We start from the raw sequence: 21,453 nt of genomic DNA, 5'->3' as shown, positions 1-21,453 counted from the left end.
GAGCATGTCGGTCACGTGGCAAGTCTCTCTTTCACCGTCTCAGTATTAGACAATCACAATACAGTAAACCAATAGAGCATGGCGATCAGATGCATGAGCGATCTGAATAACAAAGATTCAGAGAACCTCTTGTCTCGATAAATTCATGTGAACAGTGTACGTTAACACTCACAATATTTTGTCAACATCAAAACAAAGCTCAAGGAATTAAAGAGCATATACCTTTCATTGTGTTATACAACGGCATAACCACTCCCATGTGATGTTCATGTGCTTGTTGATGAAAGAAACTTTGAGACCTTCCAGCTCGAAAAGAGTCTTCTTCACACTCATTTTTTTGTGGAATCACTTTTAGCAATTTCTCATTTCTCCAACTAGGAATGACTATTCAGATACCCGCAATTCGGTTTGGGTATTTCAGAACGGTTTAAGAGTCTATTGCCTATATATATATACTAGATTTTGACCCGCGCAGGCGCGCGGGTGTATATTTTGAAAAATATGTTGATATTTGTTTTCATGTAATTATTAGGATTTGGAAAAATGAATCCGAGGAACATAACCGATACCGATCCAAAGATATAGTACCAAACTCAAACATAAATTGATTAAATATTCTAATTATTCAAAATTTTGTTATTTAGAGAACCGAATCTGATCCGAACCGAAGTATTTGGGTATCCGAATTTATCTAAAAATAGATTTATATACTTATATATATTAATTATTTTTAGATTTAACGTATATAAAACATCAAAAATGATACTTTTAAATTGGTTTAAATACTTGAAAATATATATAGATAGTCAAAAGTAAATATCTGAAATAGTTAAAGTATACTCAAATCTCCAAAAATACTTAAAATAATTATTGATTTCGTATCCAAAATTTTAAATCAAGCCAATTGATATGTTAAGCTTAAGTATTATGACATATGTTATTCAAATTTATACGTAATATATTATTTTATTTATACATTTTGAGAAATTTAAAATATATAATGATTTAAGACTTTAAAAATAATTTAAATTAGTTATCCAAACCCAAACCAAACTCGCAAAGATCCAAATCGAACTCAAACAAAAATTTAGAAACATTTTAATAAGGCTGAAATCTTTGACCCCGAAAACTCAAAATACAAACCGATCAGAACTAAACCCGTATGGGTATCCAAAAGCCCATCCCTAGTCATTATTATATATCGTATTTTATCATCATATAATTAATCGTATTTTATATGTACCATCATATAAGTAATCATATAATTAATAGTATTTTATACATACCATCATATAAAAAATTACATATATTATATTTTTAAAACTTAATATGAAATATGAAAACCATAATTTGAGTTGGTATTTCAAATTGGGCTTTGTATTATATTTTTCTTATATATATTGACAATATTTTTTTATAATGGTTATTGAAAAATAGTTTAGTAAAAATCCATTTTTGAATATATGTATATTTTTGAATCAATTTTTGATATAAATCAAATTTGAATTATTATTTTGATTTGAAATATGTATATAAAGTTTAAATTTTGTTTTATGGTTAGTTTAGAAATTTTTTTTTTAGGGAATTAGAATGACCCATTTTGGTATATTTTAAAAGTGGCCTAGATAACTTTCAATTTTTTAAAAAAACATAAGCCCATTTCTTTTTTTTCTTAATACTACTATCCTTGTTTTCAAACAAAAATATTTTTTTTTAAAAGACTGCAATCCATGTTACCAAACACTCCAAATTTTTAAAAGTCCTATTCAAGTCTCCAAACACTCCAATTTTGTACTTGAGTTTTAATAAGATAGATATATTAGGTTTGGTACTTCAACAAGTTTTGGGCTTGAGTTTTTTCAAATATAACTGAAACTACACTATGACCCATGCTTTAAAGTGCAGAAGTATTGTTTAACAAAATCTAATTTACAATATCAATAAACCTTAACATTTTTTATAAGTATTTTTTTTATTTTAGTGTATTTTAAAACTATATAATTATATTATTTTATATTTATATAAAATAAAATAAAAAATTATTTTTAATTCAAACTGTTTCATTACAGAGTTTTAATTAACAAATTGTAATTTGTTTAATTAAATTTGTGATATATACTTATTTGATAAAATTTTAGTTATAAAACTTATTTGATGTTAATTTATTGACTATAACATTTTATTTGTGTAAAACTATTTGATGTCAACATAAACCAAACATAATCTCGCATATATAATTATATGTTCTTAAGAATAAAAACAGTTTAAGAATAAGAATCTAATATTTATTAAGTTTAAAGGGATGCAATTTTTTGTTTTATGAAAATACAAACAAAATAATCTATTAATTTAATTAGTTTTATATTAAATGATTTTTTGTAGCATTTAAACACACAAAATAGTTAAACTTATTTTCAACTTTTTATAAAATATTTGAGTGGTTTTAAATCAAATAATATAAAAAAGATAAATAAAAGGTTATTAAAAAAGTATGACATAATATTTTATATTGTTTGGACACAAGATTGGTTAGTGTGTTGTTTGGAAATACATTTAGTAGTATAATGTTATTTTCCATAATTAGAAAAGTGAATTTAACTATATAGTACAAGAGTGTATTTAATTTAAAAATTTACAAAAAGGCTGGATCCATGAAAATGATTTTTTTTTAATAAAAGGGATATCTGAACCTTTTAAAATATTAAATAACATATATAATATCAATTCATCTCAGCTTTTTTGTCCGAACTTATTTTTATATCCGAATGAACATAAATATCTGAAAATAAGCAAATTTCAAACAACCAAGATTCAGCAAAAAAATACATTTTGTTTAGGCTTAACAAAAGTATATATATTTGAAGATAACCTTCTATATAATATCGGATATCAATATCGAATATTACCCTTTGAGGTTCGAATATCCAATTTCTTAACTCTCTTTGTATCGGGTTTGAGTTCGAGTTTTTGGGATCAGATTTCTGTTCGAATATCAGGTTTGAATATTATGCCAGCCCTATCTCTAAACATCACAATACTACTACTACAATCATCTACAACTTTCAGATTGTACTGGTCCTACTTATCTAATGCGATGAACTTGGATTAAGTACAAAGCAGATGCTTTTTTCTTTTCTTGTATTATAAATATCACTTCCTCTTCTACAGTGACATTTACTCTGTTCTTTATCACTGCAACTCGAAAAGAGAAGAAGAAGATGATGATGATGATGATGAATGGAGCTACAGAAGCTGAGCTTTTACTCAACTGTACCAACATGTCGTTCTTACAGCTCCAAAGGGATCACCTAAGATACCACCACCATCCCGGCTTCTTCTCCAACTTTTCGACTATTAACGGCGGCGGCTTTCTGGCGACAACCGGTTTGAATATTCCGGATATTTACAGGGAGAAGACGACGGAGAGTGATGCCATACTCTCAATGTCGCCGGAAAATATAACAACTTCTGCGACGTTTGTGTCTGAAAATCTCAAGAAAAGGAAGCTTGATGACGTCGTTACAGAGACTAAGGTTCGTTTGTAGCTCTGTTCTACAAGTGAAAAAGGTGATCTTACTTTGAGATTCACTTATCTGTTTCTGGGGTTTAGGTTTGTGATGAGAAGAGGATGATGATGAGGAATAAAGCCAAGAAAGAAGAAAACAATTTTTCTAACGATTCATCAAAAGTGACGAAGGGATCGCAGAAAAGGGATTATATCCATGTTCGTGCACGTAGAGGACAAGCCACTGATAGCCACAGCATTGCAGAACGAGTGAGAGAGACTCGTTAATTCATTTCAACTAAGCCCTTTATATTATTTTTTATAACGTTGTTGAGAATAATGGTTTGATTATAATAATGTGAAGGCTAGAAGAGAAAAGATCAGCGAGAGAATGAAGTATCTTCAAGCTTTAGTTCCTGGATGTGACAAGATCACAAGCAAAGCAGGGAAGCTTGATGAGATCATTAACTATGTTCTGTCCCTTCAGACACAGGTCGAGGTCTGAAAATTCATCTCCAATATCTTTTACAGACTATACACTTCATTCATTAGATTCTTTAGTTTGTACCTTACTATATGATAATTGTTTGAAACAGTTCTTATCGATGAAACTAGCAGCTCTGAATTCAAGGTTGGATTTCCATATAGATGAAATGGTTAATTCCGTTTATCCTCATGAAATAGTTAGTACCGGTTATCTTCATTTCAATCCAATGCAACAAGTGATTACCAGTTCTGATCCACCACTGCAATGTTTCAACGTAGGTTATGCTTTATATTTTCTCTTCCATTATGAGCAATCATGTAAAGTTTAGTTTACTAACAATATATATGTTTGATTATGTAACAGAATGGTCAAGCACCTTCGATGTGGGAACCTGATGTGCAGAGTCTTTATAGCTCTCTAGGAGTTTGATTATAAAAAAAAAACAACCTTACCGTTAATGATTAGATGGCATATTTTGTGGGTTTATGGTTTAGGACAATTACAAATATATATCCCAATTGATTCAAAATTTACAGATATAAAGATTTCATTTGCAGGTTCTCTGGACAGAGACAACTTATTTTTCAAGGGGGCAATTTTTTATTTGAGAAGAGTATATAAGAATATTGTGTGTGTGTGTGTTTTTTTTTGAAACTTTTTTTTTTGAAATACCTAAGATTATTGCGTGTATAGATGCAAAACAGTAATATAATTTATCATAAGGTGCAAGCAATCTTTTAATGAAGCATTAGGCTATTTCATGTGTAAGAGAAATTTGCATCCAAGATCCAACATTAGCAATATTAAAAGGACTTAGGGCATCTCTAATGAAACATTATTTTTTTTTATCTATATTGTTTTTTAGAATAGAGCAATTTTATTGTAGATTTGTTGTAGTGGTATGTCTTTATAATAGAAGAAAATATAAATGGATAAAATGGTAACATCCCTCTATATTCTACACTGCAGTAGAATAGAATTACACCATTGGAAAAATCCTATATAATAGATTTACACTATTTTAAAAGAAAATAAAAGAAAAATAGTATTTCATTGGAAATATCCTAAAATACATTACACTATCATATATAAAAGATTTAGACCACTACACTTACTAGTTACAATCAAGTTAGTTACAACCAATTGATTTTAAGTTGGAAGTATAAGAAACTTATAATACTTCAAATTCACTTATAATACTTCAAATTCAAATTAGACTTCAATAATACATAACAGTAAACTCTCAACAATTTTGCTTACAAAAATAAGTATCTCCAGAAAGGATGATAGTACACAAAAACAGTGGATTTTGACAGGTAAACAACGAACACAATCATATCTATCCCATGTAGATCATTATCCTAAGGGGAAAATCGCATAAAAAAACCTTCAAGGTGGCAGCCACTTACACTTTAAACCTTGAGAGTATTTCACGAGCACTTTAAACCTTCAAAGTGACACTTTTATCAATCTTTAACCTGGCTTACTTGTACATCAAGTCAAAACAGTAATCGGTAATGTTCAAAAACGATGGCGTGTCGGTTTTATTATTTTTTCTTTTTTTTAAAAAATTATTTCATTAATAATAAATAAATATTAAAATAAAGAAAATATAAAATTCATAAAACAATTCAAAACAAATCATAAAAACCACTAAAAATTCACAAAAAATCAAAATATTCACCAAAAAAAAAATTTAATTATTTTATTAATAAAATTAATATAAAAATACAAAAGTATAAAAAATTCATAAAAAATTGAAATTAAATCATAAAAAGTCAATAAAGTTCACAAAAATTCATAAAATTCACAAAAAAATATTTTAAATTAAATATAAAAATAATCATAAACTTTTACAAAAATAAAAGATTCACAACAATATTTATATTATATTATTAATAAAATAAGTATAAAATACACAAAATATAAAAAATCAATAAAATTTTAAACAAATCACAAAAATTCACAAAAATCAAGAATAAAAATTATATGTAGTTTTATAAAAGCGACTAAGGAATAACGTGCATTGAGTGCTATAAACTGGCTACCCTCAAGCTATCATTAGTATACATTCTTCCCTTTAACAATCCTGAACTTTTTCAAATTCAACCAACACACACATAGAACATAACAGATTAAAAAAAAACAAAATAGCAGTCAGGCTCCAGGTTATGATTACTCTAATTCAGATTAGAAAAAAATCATTATTTTATATTTATTTTGTTAATCATAACCCAGAGACTGACTGAATTTTTCTAATCTAAATCAGAGTAATCATAACCTAGACTACTATTTTGGATATTTTTTAATCTTTTATGTTCTATGTGTGTTGGTTGGATTTGGAAAAGTTCATGATTATTAAAGGGAAGAATGTATACTAATGATAGCTTGAGGGTAGCCAGTTTATAGCACTCAATGCACGTTATTCCTTAGTCGCTTTTATAAAACCACATATAATTTTATTCTTGATTTTTGTGAATTTTTATGATTTGTCTCAATTTTTTAATGATCATTTATATTTTATGTATTTTATACTTATTTTATTAATAAAATAATATAATATTTTTGTGAATCTTTTCTTTTTGTAAAATTTTATGATTATTTTTATATTTATTTTATTAATAAAATAATTTAAATACTTTTTGTGAATTTTATGAATTTTTGTGAATTTTATTGACTTTTTATGATTTGTTTTGAATTTTTTATATTATTGTATTTTATATATTTATTTTATAAATAAAATAATTTTGAAAATTTTGGTGAATAATTTGATTTTTTGTGAATTTTTAGTGATTTTTATGATTTTTTTTGAATTTTTTATGATTTTTATATTTTTTAATATTTATTTTATTAATAAAATAATTTAACAGAAATTAAAAAAATAAAACCGACACGTCATCGTTTTTGAACAGTACCGGTTACCGTTTTGACTTGATGTAAAAGTAAGCCAGGTTTGAGGTTTCTTTTGATAAAAATGTCACTTTAAAAGTTTAAATTGTTTGTAAAATACTTTCAGTAAATGTAAGTGGCTGTAACTTTGAAGGTTTTTTATGCGATTTTCTCTTATCCTAACGGCCTCACCCAACTGATCTGAGTTTGGACAGTTGCGGATCTGATGCTCTGATGGATGATTGACAGAAGGAAACGTCCAATGAATAATCCGTTTCGCCCCACAGCTCCTACCATACATCTCCCTCTCCATTACCCGCTCCTGCTGCTCCCGCTCCCGCTGCTGCACCCGCTCCTGCTCCTCCGGGTCCTCCGGGAGTGATGAGTGTTGCGGAGTTGGTTCGACAGCCCGGTCGTGACCATCTTCCCTATCTCACTGAGTATCCACATGGACATGGTCAAACATGGTAATTAAACTTTTATTTTTTTAACTGTTTTTTATTTAAACTGTTTTTTTATTAATAATTTGTTCTTTTTATTAGGTTCAACCGATCCGGGAACGGGATCAGCGCATGGATCAACTGTATGATGTACTCGGCCCTCGACAAGGGACATCCGACTTTCATTGACTTCCCTCCCGAGAAGCAGCATATGTGGTTTCGTCAGTTTGCGGTAAGTATTCAAATTTTTTACTTATATTTTTTATTTATTAAAACTTTTTTTTGTAATTATTAAACTATTTTCTATATTTATTAAACTATTTTTGATTTATTAAAACTTTGTTTTGTAATTATTAAACTATTTATATTTTTGTGCTTAAAAACTATTTTTAAACTATTTCAGCAAGAATTCAACTGGAATTCCGATGATACGCTCTCTATCTATCACCATTTTGTCCATAAAGTTATGGACAACTATGGGAAGCAGATGTACGAGTGGAAGAAGAAGTGGGAAGTAAACAAGGTAGTTTTTAATTTATTAACAATTTTTAATTTATTAAACTATTTTTTAAATTATTAAACTTTTTTTTTTAAATTAAAAGGTCCAAAAGTCGATGAACGACACGGTCTGGAAGGAGTTGTGTGCGCATTGGGATAAGGAAGAGGCGAAAGAAATTTCTTCCACCAACTCCAACAACCGCAGGAGCGACCGTAAAGGGAAGGGCATCTACAAGCATAACTTGGGTGCTCAATCTATTGCCGCTCTGGCGGATCGCATGGTAAGTTCAACCGTTTTTTCTTCAATTATTTAAGTTTCGGAATTTTATTTTTTGTGCATTTTTTCAAATTTCTAATGTTTGTTTAATTTATTTTTTTAAGGCGGAAGAAAATGAGGGCGACCCGGTTGATGATCTCGCCCTAATGAAAAGGGCGTAGACCAACAAGAAGACCAGCCATATTGATGATGGTCTTGTGAGGGACGTGGTCGACCTGGTCCAAACTCAGGTGTATGACGAAGTGTCTCAGCTTCAAACCGATGATGACTATTCGACGGCTTCGACCAACTTATCCCTGGTTCGAATCAACGAAATCGTTGAATCGGTAAGCTTTTTTTTTAAAGTTCAATTTATTTATTTCTTGATTTTTATTTTATCATCAATTTATATTATTTAAATTTGGTTATTTATATTTCAGTCGGTTCCAAAGAAAAAGGGACGTTTGGTCGGTTTGGGTCGTCGCTCCCGGTCGGCTGCTCCTTCTTCTGCACCACCGCCATATGTTGATCCAGAAGTTCTTACGGCTCAGCTGAAGGACAAGGATGATCGGATATCTGCGTTGGAGACCCAGATGGCAGCTCAACAGGCGGACTATGAGACCTAGAAGAGGCTGAACGAGCAGATGATGGAGATGATGAAGAGGATGTACCCGAACGAGGTGTTCCCGAACATTCAAGACCCGTAGTTTTTTTTTTTACCAAAAACTCGGAATGTTTTATTTAACTTTGAATATTATCTACTATGTTTTAATGTTTTATGTTTTATTCAATTTTAATTTTAATTTTAAATTTTCGAATTTAAATTTTAAAAATTTTCATTTTTTTTTAAAAATAAATTTTTTTAAAAAATTAATTTTTTCGAAATTCCGAGGGAAAGTAGTTCCTCGGAAAATTCCGAGGAATTTATTTCCCTCGGAATTTTCCGAGGGAAGAAAGTTCCTCGGAATTTTCCGAGGGACCGAAATTCCTCTGAATTTTCCGAGGGAAGAAAGTTCCTCGGAATTTTCCGAGGGACAGAAGTTCCTCGGAATTTCCCGATAAGCGTTCCGAGGAATATTTCGTCGAAACTTCCGAGGATTGGACCATCGGAATTCCATCGAAATATTCCGAGGAAGGCGTCCCTCGGTATATTCCGAGGAACCTTCCGACGAACTTTGTGTCCTCGGAGTTTCCTCGGAATTTTTTTCCTCGGAATTCCGAGGAAATATGAATTTCCGAAGAGATATTTCCGAGGATTTTTTTCGTCGGTATGTTCTCGGAATAGCGTTATTCCGACGACATACCGACGATTTTTTCCCTCAGTATGCCGATGTTTTCTTGTAGTGATCACCACACCCAAATCAAATATATAAATGACAAGTAATTGGACTAGTGATAAAAACTTAGTTGAGGATCGCAGATATGAGTTTTTAATTTTATAGAAGTAAACCTCAACTAGACCACGCATGATATGATAGAAAGTCTGACAAGACATTAAAATAAACAATGATAGCAAGCAACATATTTTAAAATATAAATTGCGATCGAGACAGAGCTGTGAATTCAATTTCGGGTTTTTTTTTTCCATAACTTTAATACAGTTACCAAAGACTTTGAAGTTTTGAACTAAATACATATTTGGGGGAATAATGAAAGAAAAACAGATATATACCGAGAATCATGACATATAGTTCATAAAACACAAGACAAAATTGAAGTCAGTTTAAAAACTTTATATATATTCTCTAAGTTTCAAAATAGATGATGTTTTAGAAAGTTTTTGATTTTTCAAAATAGATAATATTTTTATATTTATTTTAGTTTTATTAAAAAATGTGTGATCAATAATGTTTCATACTTATCTTTAAAGATTGGCTGAATTAATTTTAGTTTATATTTTTAATGTTACCTTTTAGCAAAGAGTGTGTACCTTAGTTTTTGTGCATATATTCAAAATATCAAGTATTTTTGAACAGAGGAAGTATAAAAAGTATTTTTTTTTCTTAAGTATAAATAAAGTATTTGTTTAAGTTTAGTAGGTATCGTATAGGAAGCTGCTTCTTGTCTACTCATGAAAGAGTTTTGTGTTTTTCTCTTGCATAATAAATATATAATTAAGATTGGAGTTTGGATCTCTTTAGCTGCAACTCTTTTCTTTGATCTAATAAAACTTTTAAGGGGAAAAGTTTCTCTCCCAGAAATAGCAGGTAAAAAGCTTGAACTGGATTACAAATTCGTTGTGCATTTTTTTCTTTCGTATTAGTTTTGAGTTGTAGAAAGGTTGGAACTTCATAAGATTTTAGCAAAAAAAAATAAAGAACTTCATAAGAGGAGAAAAAAGAACATATAAGGCACACATGACACAACGGAACACGTCAAAAACGTAATCATATAAATAATTATAGTTAATGATGTGATTCACAGAGCGTATGGAAAAATACGAGGTTAAGAGAATGGAGTGATCCGAGGACTGTTCCTTCCGACAAGACAACCTTTGTTTCTCTGCCTCTTCTTTTGTCTTTTTATTATTATTATTTTTTCTTAAAAAGAAAAAAGAAAAAAGAAAAACACAGCACCAGTTTAAGAGCTCTCTTATCGTTCTCTCCAGCCTCCCACAGAAAAATATTTACTTGGAAGACTATATTGAGCTTCGTTCCATTAGCCACTGATCAATGTAACATTTCTCTTCTTCCTGCCCTTCACTTTCAGGCATTTCGACACACTGAATATTTGTGATTACTCTCTTTTTCTTGCATCAGGAACTTATGCTTAAATAATGATTATTTTTTTGTTTCTTAAACAATGTACAAAATTTCTTGTGGTCTTGTTGTTCCTTTTCTCTTGGGATCCCTGAATGTAACCGGGGCTGATGGAGAGCTTTGTCTGTGGAGAGCTTTGTCTGTGGAGAGCAGTAAATGTTTAGTTTTCAGATTTAAAATTTTTCAACTTTAAAGTAGACTTTTGTTAGGCGGATAAGTTAGCACGTAATACTCAAAGTCTTCATACAATGATTTATGTTGATTCGATATATACCGTCGGTTTGACTAATCGAACCGTTGCAAAAAAAAAGAGTATTTCCGAATGATACACATTGATCGTTGAGCATAAATATACATTATATTGTCGTTGGTGTGTCAGATTTATGTCTCTAATCAAGTCCGATGTCTATTTTTTTATTCCAGAAGTTATAAGTACAAATGTCTGACCATGTTATTGGAAAGAGTTGTGTTGCTGGGTATGAATCTGTTTGGTTGAGTCGTTGGATTCGGAGAGGTAGTGCATACGGGTTAAAGGCTCATAGTAACCGCGATGCCAAGTGTTCTATGAAGACACACTTGCCAGATGATGATGGTCAGCTATGGAAGGAATCAACAGGTTCCATAAAACTTAAGGCAAAAACGTTGAATAGGTCTCTTGATCTATTTCCTAATCTTGGTTTCCGCTCAAAGGATAAGGAAACGGATGAAGATTTCACCAAGAACCAATCATCTACTGAGACTGATTCTTTGCAGACAGATAAACTGCCTCTATCTGGTATTTTGAATTCATAAAAGTTACATATCATAAAATCTTTGATATTCTAGTTTTACTCCTAAGCAAAATCTTCAGCTGCTTGTTCTAAAAATTGGTTTAGGCGCTTAGGTGGCAAATCGGTAATACTCGAAACGATTTTCTGAAACTCCGATTTTTTACCATTCAATTCGGTTTACCATTTTAAAATTGGTCAAAGGGTCTAAATCAATCATAATTGATCTAAATCTTATTCAATTGATCAATAATATTAGTGCAAATGAACAAATTTATCTATCTTTTCCCAAAGTCATCAGAATGATTGTATAATTAAACATAAAAGTTAAAATATCTTAATGTAAATGTAAAATATAAAAATTAAACCAATAATTTATTAACGTCAATGCCCCATATAATTCGCGAGTAATTCTTGGGTTCACCCCCTAAGGTGAACCTATAGGTTCACCAACCAATAGTGTTTGATTATTTGATATTTGATATCTTTTAAAAAAGGAAACAACATTGAATTTTCAAATAAGATTATCTTTTTAAAATAAAACAATAAAAATACATAAAAATAGTTACAAAAAATAAATAAATAAATATTTTTAAGTCTTTAGCAAAATACTAAACCCTATACCCTAAATCTTAAACCCTAAACCTTAAACTTTGGATAAACTCTAAACGTTTGAAAATCTTAAACCCTAAATCATACATTAAAAACTAAATTTTAATAACACTAAACCCTAAATCCTAATCACTAAACCCTAAACCCTTGGGTAAACTCTGAACCCTTGGATAAATCATAAACTCTAGAGTTTAATTTTAAATATTTTTGATTTACAGTTTATGATTTATCCAAGGGTTCAGGGTTTATCCAAGGGTTCAGGGTTTAGTGATTAGGATTTAGGGTTTAGTGTTATTAAAATTTAGTTTTAATGTATGATTTAGGGTTTAAGATTTTCAAACATTTAGAGTTTATCCAAAATTTAAGGTTTAGGGTTTAAGATTTAGGGTATAGGATTTAGTATTTTGCTGAAGACTTAAAAATATTTATTTATTTATTTTTTGTAACTATTTTTATGTATTTTTATTGTTTTATTTTAAAAAGATAATCTTATTTGAAAATTCAATGTTGTTTCCTTTTTTAAAAGATATCAAATATCAAATAATCAAACACTATTGGTTGGTGAACCTAGAGGTTCACCTTAGGGGGTGAACCCAAGAATTACTCATAATTCGCTTAGTCGCTAGTTAGTTCTCTACGAAATATTTAGTTACTGCCTAGCGTTTTTTCGAACATTTATCTGATATGTATTCTGGTTTTCATTTTATTGGCAGGCTCCAATTCTTCAAAGGGCTTGAGAATTTTGCAGGGCAAAGAAAGGGTCGAGATAATACCTGACATTAACAAGGAACCTCTTATAGTTGCGGATAAGGAAGGAGAAACAAGCAGTTCAGCTACTCAAAGAATGGATGTTGAACACTTCGTCAACAACACCATATTACCTAAAGAGTGCAAGCGTTTACGTTTGAGCCCTGACACCAACTGTAGATCACAAGTCAAACGTCTGAAGACAAACGCCTCGGAGAATGAAACCAATAGCATGATGGTTGTAGAAGAAGGCCCATCCGTGGAGAAAATGAACTACTTCTTTCGCAGAATCTTTAAACACGGATCAGGAAGAAATCAAGAATCTTCCACATCACGTAACAGGAATCTGACTATGGGAGGAGAAAGAGAAGACGTGAAGGCTCTGCACCCATGGATTCAGAGATGGTGCAAGAAAAAGTCTACAGAGACTCATGAGAGAAGAGGAGGGCAACAAGTTAACCCAAAGAGCTTTGCGCTACAGAAGCAGTTTCCAAGAATCGCAGCAATGGCATTGATGGGGAAGGCTCTGAGAAGGTTTAAACCCGAGTGGTCTTAGAAAAGCCAACTCCCTGTCATACCAATCTAGCTGGTGTCAGAAACACAATACAAAACCTGAATCTACTTCAAATAAACTCAGGAAGTGTGTCTGAAAAAGCAATAAGTCTCAGCTCTCGTTATTTTCTGTAACACGTAATAGTAAACTTCCATAATTTTGCTTCGATAAAATTATTATTTTTCTCCAGCATATTAATCTTTTTACATGATCTGCCATAACGATATAAAGGAATTATTCACCTACACTACTCAAGCATCAATCACATCACTTGGCACAGTTTTTATTGGTGACATAGTTACATTTGATTAGTTTTGAGTTAGAAGTATAACTCAAAAATGTTATCAGTCATGGAGTAGTTTTATTTTCTTGAATTAATGTTTGACTTATAATGTGTTATATTTGATTTATAATTTTGAGTTGTCTCTTTGAAAAAAATGATAACTCAAGTGATAACTCAACATCGAACAAAATTCAATGTGTTAGAACTTGATTTATCATTTTTTGGTTTTTTGACTAGTGTCTTACGTTACTTTTTTATGTTTGTTCACAGTTTTATGAATATGCACATGCTGTCTTACGTTTAACTTTGATCAGTTCATAAATAATATTTTTAAAATATATAACTATTTATTTATCACTCAAAAATGTTTATAAACAACTATTTTAAATTTAATTACTTATTTTAATTTTTAATTATATTTGGTAGCTAAAATTTATATATATATATATATTTATATAATTATATGTAAAAATAAAGGTATTTTTGTTAGAATATATACAAAGTATAATTTTTTAATTTATTTTATAGATATTTTATTAAATTTAAAATAAATTATTATTTATATTCATATTAGAAAATATAATAATACATATTACAATTTATACATCAAAAATGTTACCAATCAATAATCTTTAACTCATATTTTTACAGCGAACTCACTACATAAATCTACAGTTTTTCTACCACGTAAATTTTACATCAACTTATAAATTCAACTCTAATTCAACGTGTCGCCAATCGGAGCCGTTAAATCATATCAATGCATCTGACAGCTTAATACATTGGGCAGATGGGGCCTAAAATGGAATAGAATTAGGCCTGTTTATTGCTAGCAACGGGATTACTAATGCTACATATTTTTGGGGTGCAAATGTTAAAATATTATTACTACTACCTACTGGCTTGTGGTATTGTGGTACAATGAGAACAGCTTTCTCTAAACTTATAACTGTGAATGATCATGGGGTATATTATTTACAAATATGAACGTATTTGTATGTATATATGCCATCATTTCTTTTAAATAAAAAGATTATTTTTAATGTTAACTAATTAATCCTTCTTCTTAGAACACAATTCTGTTTGGTGTTGATATTGTTTCATGTAAACCAAATCCAGTGTATATATTTCATTTGATGAATAATCTTACAACGCTAGACCACAACAAAAATAAATAAAGAACTAATAACATGAGATACTTTGGTTGACATCAAGAGTTTTTTAACATTGAAACAATGTTCAAGTAGTGGGCTGCACCTCTTCTATTACAAAGACATGCTTGTCTCTTATCTACCATACTTAATTTATTTATTTATCTTCATATTTAATTAATTTAATTGGTTTGCTACTCTATGATTATATTTTTTTTAAAGAGTCAGATTTTTTCTTTAAAGTATGTAGATATAATTCAAAAAGCCTAGGACCATATCAATATGTAGATTGATAGAATCAGAACCAAAAGAGTTGTCAACATGTTATGATTATGAAGTAGTTCAAATGAGCCTCTCCATTATCTACAACCTCCCTTACCCCTCCTCAAACACTCTTCTCCAATAAGGTAAAAAATCAACCTCTCTCTCAATTCATCTCTTTAGGTTTCTCAACTTTGGATTCTAAAACAATTTTTGGTTTATAACTCATCTTGACTCTTTTAATTCATTTAGCAATTCTCAAGACAATTTGGTCTAAACTTCCTTTTCAATGAAACTGACAACATTTTATTGGTAGGTATTCAATTGCCGTGTGCAACAGAGTGCTTTAAAACTCATCTATCCATGGCTGAGACCAAATCTGGTTAGTCGTAATTTCATGTTATGCCATAATTCCTGTAATTCTTTCTTATGACTAATGCAAACTGAACGTGGTAATATTAGAAATAGATATGTCGGAGGAGGAGAGGAAGATCGTAAAGATGTGTTCACTGAAGAAGAAAGCCATAAGCGCATCAAACAGATTCAAGAACTCATTCAAGAAAAAGGGTCGAAGAAGCACCAGCAGAGTTATGTCCGTACCGATTGAGGACGACATCGATGCAGAAGATCTTCAAGCTCTTGATGCTTTTCGTCAAGCTCTTGTCCTGGACGAGCTCTTGCCTTCCAAACTAGATGATCTCCATATGATGCTTCGGTATATACTTTTTCTTCTTTTTATTACCATTTGATCTCTTTTAATTTCTAGCCAATTACGTGACCAAATCATAAAGACCTAGATGATCTCCATATGATATGCTTCGGTATATACTTTTTCTTCTTTTTATTACCATTTGATCTCTTTTATTTTCTAGCCAATTACGTGACCAAATCATAAAGACTATTATTGCATTCTAGACCTAATTACTCGGTGATAACATTAAGTTCAACTCGATGATTATATCAACACGATGAGAGTTGGTCCAAAATGCCCCAACTTTAGATGTCTTATAATTTACCAAAAATAAAATATTTGATGCATATTACAAACAAACTTCAAAATCAGATAGCATATGAAAAGAATGAGTTAGTAAATCTTCTATTAAAATTTTGATTTAGTGGTTCATGATCCATCTTATTTGATCATTTGTCATAATTTCAGAAACATGAAATTTCATCCAGAATACCTTTTTTTTTATGTTGAACACAAACAGATTCCTGAGAGCAAGAAAGTTTGACATTGAGAAAGCTAAGCAAATGTGGGCTGACATGATTCAATGGAGAAAAGATTTTGGCGCTGACACAATCATTGAGGTGAATCTCTTTGCTAAAATCTAGGGCATTTTGGAGCAATTCTCATCTCATGTTGGTTAACAAACAAGTTCTATAATGTATCGGTTAGCAAAAAAAACATTCTATAATATATGTTTCTGACTAAAATGAAGGATTTTGAGTTCGACGAGATCGATGATGTCATGAAGCATTACCCTCAAGGCTATCATGGAGTCGACAAAGAAGGCAGGCCGGTTTACATTGAGAGGTTAGGTCAAATCGATGCTAACAAGCTGCTTCAAGTAACAACGATGGACCGTTACGTGAAATATCATGTTAAAGAGTTCGAGAAGACTTTCAAGATAAAGTTCCCTGCTTGTTCTGTCGCTGCCAATAAGCACATTGATCAGAGCACTACGATCCTTGACGTCCAAGGCGTGGTATGTATACACGATAAATCTATCCTTCATGTCTTTGAATAAAAAAGGGCAAGTTGCTTGATAATCTAAATATACATGTGCGTTTTTCCGAGTGATTAGGGTCTTAAGAACTTCAGCAAGTCCGCGAGAGAGCTTCTTCAAAGGCTTTGCAAGATTGACAATGAAAATTATCCTGAGGTATAGAATGTATAATTTATACGTATGTGAACAAATATACAAAAGAGCTTTCGCAATTTGAAACCTATATTTTTTATTATTTTTTTCAAGTTGTAAATCCCTTTTTATTTTAAATTAATACTAAATGTAAAAACAAAAACAAACCTAAACAAATCAAGGTCTTAATATTTTTGAGTTTTGGATTTCTTTGTAGACGTTGAACCGAATGTTTATTATCAATGCGGGTTCCGGGTTCCGGCTATTGTGGAGCACAGTTAAGTCGTTTCTTGATCCCAAGACTACGGCAAAGATTCATGTTCTTGGGAACAAATATCATAGCAAACTGCTTGAAGTCATCGATGCTAGGTAAGATCACACGTTACTGAAATCATTAAAAGTAAGTGCTGCTTCTCTATCAAAACTTGAATATTCATTAGATATTTTTGGTATTTGCAAAAAAGTGAGTTGCCAGAGTTCTTTGGAGGCGCTTGCACTTGTGAAGACAAAGGAGGTTGCATGCGCTCGGACAAAGGTCCATGGAATGATCCTGAAGTTCTCAAGGTAATTAACAATCTACATACATACTCCTTAGTTAGACACTAAATTAAATTCAGTTTAACTATGTTCTTGAATCTGATATTGTTGTAAACAAATACTTTTCAAACTCGAGGATAACAAAAGAATTTAGAGAATGGATTGAGTCAAAAACCTGATTTACGGTTTATATGTTGATTGTGTGAATGGATAATTTACAATCTCTTATATTTTCCGAATTTATACCCAAAAAACAACTAATACTCTCTCTGTTCCTAAAAGATCTATATTCTATTTTTTTCATACATTTTTTAATAAAACACATTAAATTTGCATAATATTTTGTGTTTATCTTCTTTCCACAATTTTAAACCAATAAAATATCAATTAGTGCAATTAAGATTTTTGAAATTTGAAATTAGTTAATAAAACATGCATTGAAAATATAAAAAATGAATCTTTTAAAAACAAAATTTTTCTATAGAATATGTATTTTTAAGGAACGGAGAGAGTATTTCTTTTACCTTTATGAAAATTTCCTTATCTACAAAAGCGGTTTTCCTAATCGTAAAAATTAATCCAACGAACATTTTATTTTACTGCTACACCTTGATTTAAACCACTTCTACAATCAAAATACTATATGTATAAAAACATTTTTAAAATGGAAGCAGATGGCTATAAACAAGGAAGCAAAATGCTCACCAATTTCAGAAGATGAACACAAGCATGTTGACCAAGGAAGATCAACTTCAGTTCCGGAAGTAAGTTACAGAACAACAATACATTTCAAATAAGATAAATACTCGAGGGTAAGCTTTCACCGAGATTCTCCATTAACACCGCAGAGTCTTGAGAGAAACAATAAGAAAAGGGATGAAGACAATGCACATGAGAAGCAAATTGCAACCATTGACAAGTCTATGGATACGGCATGGCCTGTAAAGACTCAGAAATCCGAAAGCTTTAAAGTCTCTAAAGGTATATATCACCTCTCATTTTTAGCTTAATTTGAAGGAAAAAAATGTTTCATCTACACGCACTATAATTAAAGTTCCTGTAGGGCTAGAGGGTTACGTGAGGAAGGGGGCACCAAAGAAAAGGGATGGGTTACTTGTGGGAGGGGTCATGGCCTTTGTGATGGGAATTGTTGCAATGGTTAGACTATCAAAAGACGTTCCACGCAAACTCACTGAGGCTGCTTTATATGGAAACTCAGTTTGTTATGAGGAATCTATGTCTAAGCAAAACAAAGCTCAATTTGCAGCCCCAGTCTCAAGCTCTGAGTATATGTTGATGGTGAAACGCATGGCTGAGCTGGAAGACAAGTGCATGTTCCTTGATTTGAAACCGGCTAATGTCGATTCTGAAAAAGAGGAGAAACTTCAGGCTGCGCTTAACCGTGTTCAAGTGCTTGAGCAAGAATTGACTGAGACCAAGAAGGTAACACAATCATAATATCCCACAATATAACTAAATCTGACTCTTAAGTCTTAACCTATTAATCAATAATTGAATTTGGGTTCTTTTCGGTTTAGGCTTTGGAGGAGGCCCTTGTGAGCCAGAAGGAGATTTTGGCATACATTGAGAAAAAGAAAAAGAAGAAGAAGCTGGTAAGGACAAAAAAAATCATAAACATCTATCATTTAACTTCGCACAATTGTTTCTAGAGCTTTTTTTAAAAACAATTGTTTCTATTCATAATTATTGTGTTACATTCTTCCAGTTTTTCGGCTTCTGAATGTGCAAAACGAAAGGGGATGAGATCATGAAACAAGAAGCTGAATCAGAGAGAGTTTGTGATTTTGTTTTTCAGTTGAGGAATATATTCATGTAAAGCATCTGACTTGTACAATTATTTGAAGTGGAATACTATTTGTGCTTTTTGCTTGTCACATTGTTTGTGTGTGTGTTTTTCAGTTTCTCTATTAAGTATTTGTTGTTTTATCAACGAGTTACATGATAACCTACGTTTGATTGTATATGTATTATTAACCGTTTGTATTAACATCTGTGAATTGAAATGATGGAGCTTTGGATTGTTACCTGATTTTTTTTAATATAAAATTATTTCAAATAAAAACGTTTGTACAATGAATGAGACTTTGTTTGGAATGCTCTTAAGTAAGGCCTAATCTTCTTCATACATATATATATATATATATGAAAAGCTTGAAACTTATCTTGAAGCAAACCATATCGCCATGGTATCCGTATAACGATACTTCCCATGGCCTGAATTGATGTGATTTTGTTTCTGACTTGTTTGCCAATGTCCTTGCTTAGCCGTGATGATGCTCACCATGCCTTTATTCTGAAGGGCACTCACCATGCCCACCTGATTATTTACAAAAGAAAATAATGTAGGGTTTGCTGTTTACTCATGTGATTTCGGAAGATAGAACACAAATTTGATTTTTGTTTTCCTTTCTTGCATTTTTTTTTTTGAAAAATCCTTTTTTGCATTTGCCTTCATTACTTCCTTTGGTCCTCCCTCTTTCATTGTCTCTTTTGGTAGTCTCCACTCAAAGATTGTATGTACCTTCCATGATAATTACTGATCATATTTTCTTCCAACAATATACTTTTTATTACATCAAAGAAAGCACCATGACCCGTCGATATAAATATATGAAATTAGATATCTGAAATCTAAGTTTGTTAATTTGTTGCCAAGCGAACTTGATTTTTAGTGAAAAGACTAAAAGGAGATAGACGACTACACGTGTAGATTAGATTAGATTAGCTTTGCAGCTATCTCCAGGTTTTATACATGAATTATTGGGGATTCTGGTTGTTAGAGATAACGAAATTCACAAAGGAGTTAGAGAACACACACACACAAAGGATCACATGAATGCTTCAGAACATTTGTTACCTTCAAAAGCCAAAAGATCTTCTACTATGGTCAGTAACCAATGTGAAAAATAATAATTGTACTTTGAGACCAAAATATTCATTCAAGTGAACCGTGAACGTCAACCAGGGCTTCTACCTCTAGTGGTAAAGGGCTTACAGCTGTGAGTACTGCCACCAAGGTTCGAATCCCGGCCACTGGGGAATTAACATTTTGGCATCGCCAGGGACAGAGAACCGATACGTGGCAACACGTGACTAGTCTGGATCAGTTCTGTGGGGCCAGGATACCTCTGTATAATTCAAAAAAAGAACCGTGAACGTCTAATAAATGGACGCACATATACTTCCTCAGATGATTTCATATCTTTTCTTGACGAATGTCAAAACTGGAGTTACATCATTACCAATGATAAAAGTTTCAGTTTTAGATACCTTATTTCAAAATCTAATCAGAGTTTTTAAGTATCCCTGATTTTTTAAAGATTCCCCTGATTCGATTTATGGCGTAGACTAAAAAGCATGTTGAGTGAATCTATTTTGGTGAATTTCATGCATCGTTTTTGGGAAGTGGGCTGGGTCAGTGGATCTCCTCCACAGTTTCCCAAGATATTTTTCTAAAGTAAAGTGAGGGTAATGATTTGATCGTAAAACCGATTTTTTTTTGTTAGACAACTTTACAAGACTCTACTCACTAATTTTGTGAGGTAGTTTCTCATCAATACCATTAAAAGAGGATCATTCACTTAATGAAAATTACAGTTTCTCAAAAATCAATACCATTAAAAGAGGATCATTCACTTAATGAAAATTACAGTTTCTCAAAAATACCCTTATTTTTACAAAGGATAAATAAAATTCATTAATGGCATTTAAGTCTTTTGGTTTTGGGCCTACATGTACATCTAAATAGATCTATAAATAATGGGCCTATATATATTTAAAAGATATACTAACTTTAAATATAATATATGTATAAATATATTACGA

General features: G+C 31.2%; 3 protein-coding genes and 1 long non-coding RNA gene across 6 annotated transcripts; 3 read left to right on the top strand and 1 right to left on the bottom strand.

Annotated features, from left to right (window-relative positions):
• The first annotated feature begins 1,822 nt into the window (after positions 1-1,822).
• Positions 1,823-5,019, top strand: LOC103834408 (transcription factor bHLH63). Of its 3 annotated transcripts, none has more exons than XM_033277839.1 (6): positions 1,823-2,996; positions 3,208-3,533; positions 3,611-3,775; positions 3,870-4,004; positions 4,102-4,266; positions 4,356-5,019. In XM_033277839.1, the coding sequence occupies exons 2-6, from the start codon at positions 3,219-3,221 to the stop codon at positions 4,419-4,421; spliced, it is 846 nt and encodes a 281-aa protein (XP_033133730.1). In that variant the 5' UTR covers positions 1,823-2,996; positions 3,208-3,218; the 3' UTR covers positions 4,422-5,019. The 3 variants fall into 3 exon arrangements, with proteins under 3 accessions (XP_033133730.1, XP_033133729.1, XP_009108724.1); XM_033277838.1 differs by having other exon boundaries at positions 1,827-2,996; positions 3,169-3,533; XM_009110476.3 differs by having other exon boundaries at positions 1,828-3,533.
• Positions 5,020-10,154: 5,135 nt separating this feature from the next.
• Positions 10,155-13,705, top strand: LOC103834406 (F-box protein At2g16365). Its single transcript, XM_009110475.3, has 3 exons — positions 10,155-10,749; positions 11,258-11,609; positions 12,927-13,705. Exons 2-3 carry the CDS (start codon positions 11,273-11,275, stop codon positions 13,514-13,516), a joined length of 927 nt encoding a protein of 308 aa, XP_009108723.2. The 5' UTR covers positions 10,155-10,749; positions 11,258-11,272; the 3' UTR covers positions 13,517-13,705.
• Positions 13,706-13,952: 247 nt separating this feature from the next.
• Positions 13,953-20,774, top strand: LOC103834405 (phosphatidylinositol/phosphatidylcholine transfer protein SFH1). Its single transcript, XM_009110474.3, has 13 exons — positions 13,953-15,354; positions 15,525-15,590; positions 15,671-15,923; positions 16,420-16,519; positions 16,651-16,917; positions 17,017-17,094; positions 17,288-17,439; positions 17,535-17,634; positions 18,282-18,371; positions 18,456-18,588; positions 18,671-19,050; positions 19,146-19,220; positions 19,334-20,774. Exons 2-13 carry the CDS (start codon positions 15,572-15,574, stop codon positions 19,346-19,348), a joined length of 1,662 nt encoding a protein of 553 aa, XP_009108722.1. The 5' UTR covers positions 13,953-15,354; positions 15,525-15,571; the 3' UTR covers positions 19,349-20,774.
• LOC117127407 lies at positions 15,889-16,425 on the bottom strand. Its single transcript, XR_004450425.1, has 2 exons — positions 16,038-16,425; positions 15,889-15,936 (listed from the first exon to the last, which is right to left on the bottom strand). It is a non-coding gene; the product is annotated as an uncharacterized LOC117127407 (long non-coding RNA).
• Positions 20,775-21,453: the final 679 nt, after the last annotated feature.

This window comes from Brassica rapa, chromosome A08, assembly GCF_000309985.2.
Source record: "Brassica rapa cultivar Chiifu-401-42 chromosome A08, CAAS_Brap_v3.01, whole genome shotgun sequence".
Taxonomy (NCBI): Eukaryota; Viridiplantae; Streptophyta; class Magnoliopsida; order Brassicales; family Brassicaceae; genus Brassica; species Brassica rapa.
Note: the sequence above shows the minus strand (reverse complement) of the source record. Positions and strands in the feature narration are given on the sequence as shown.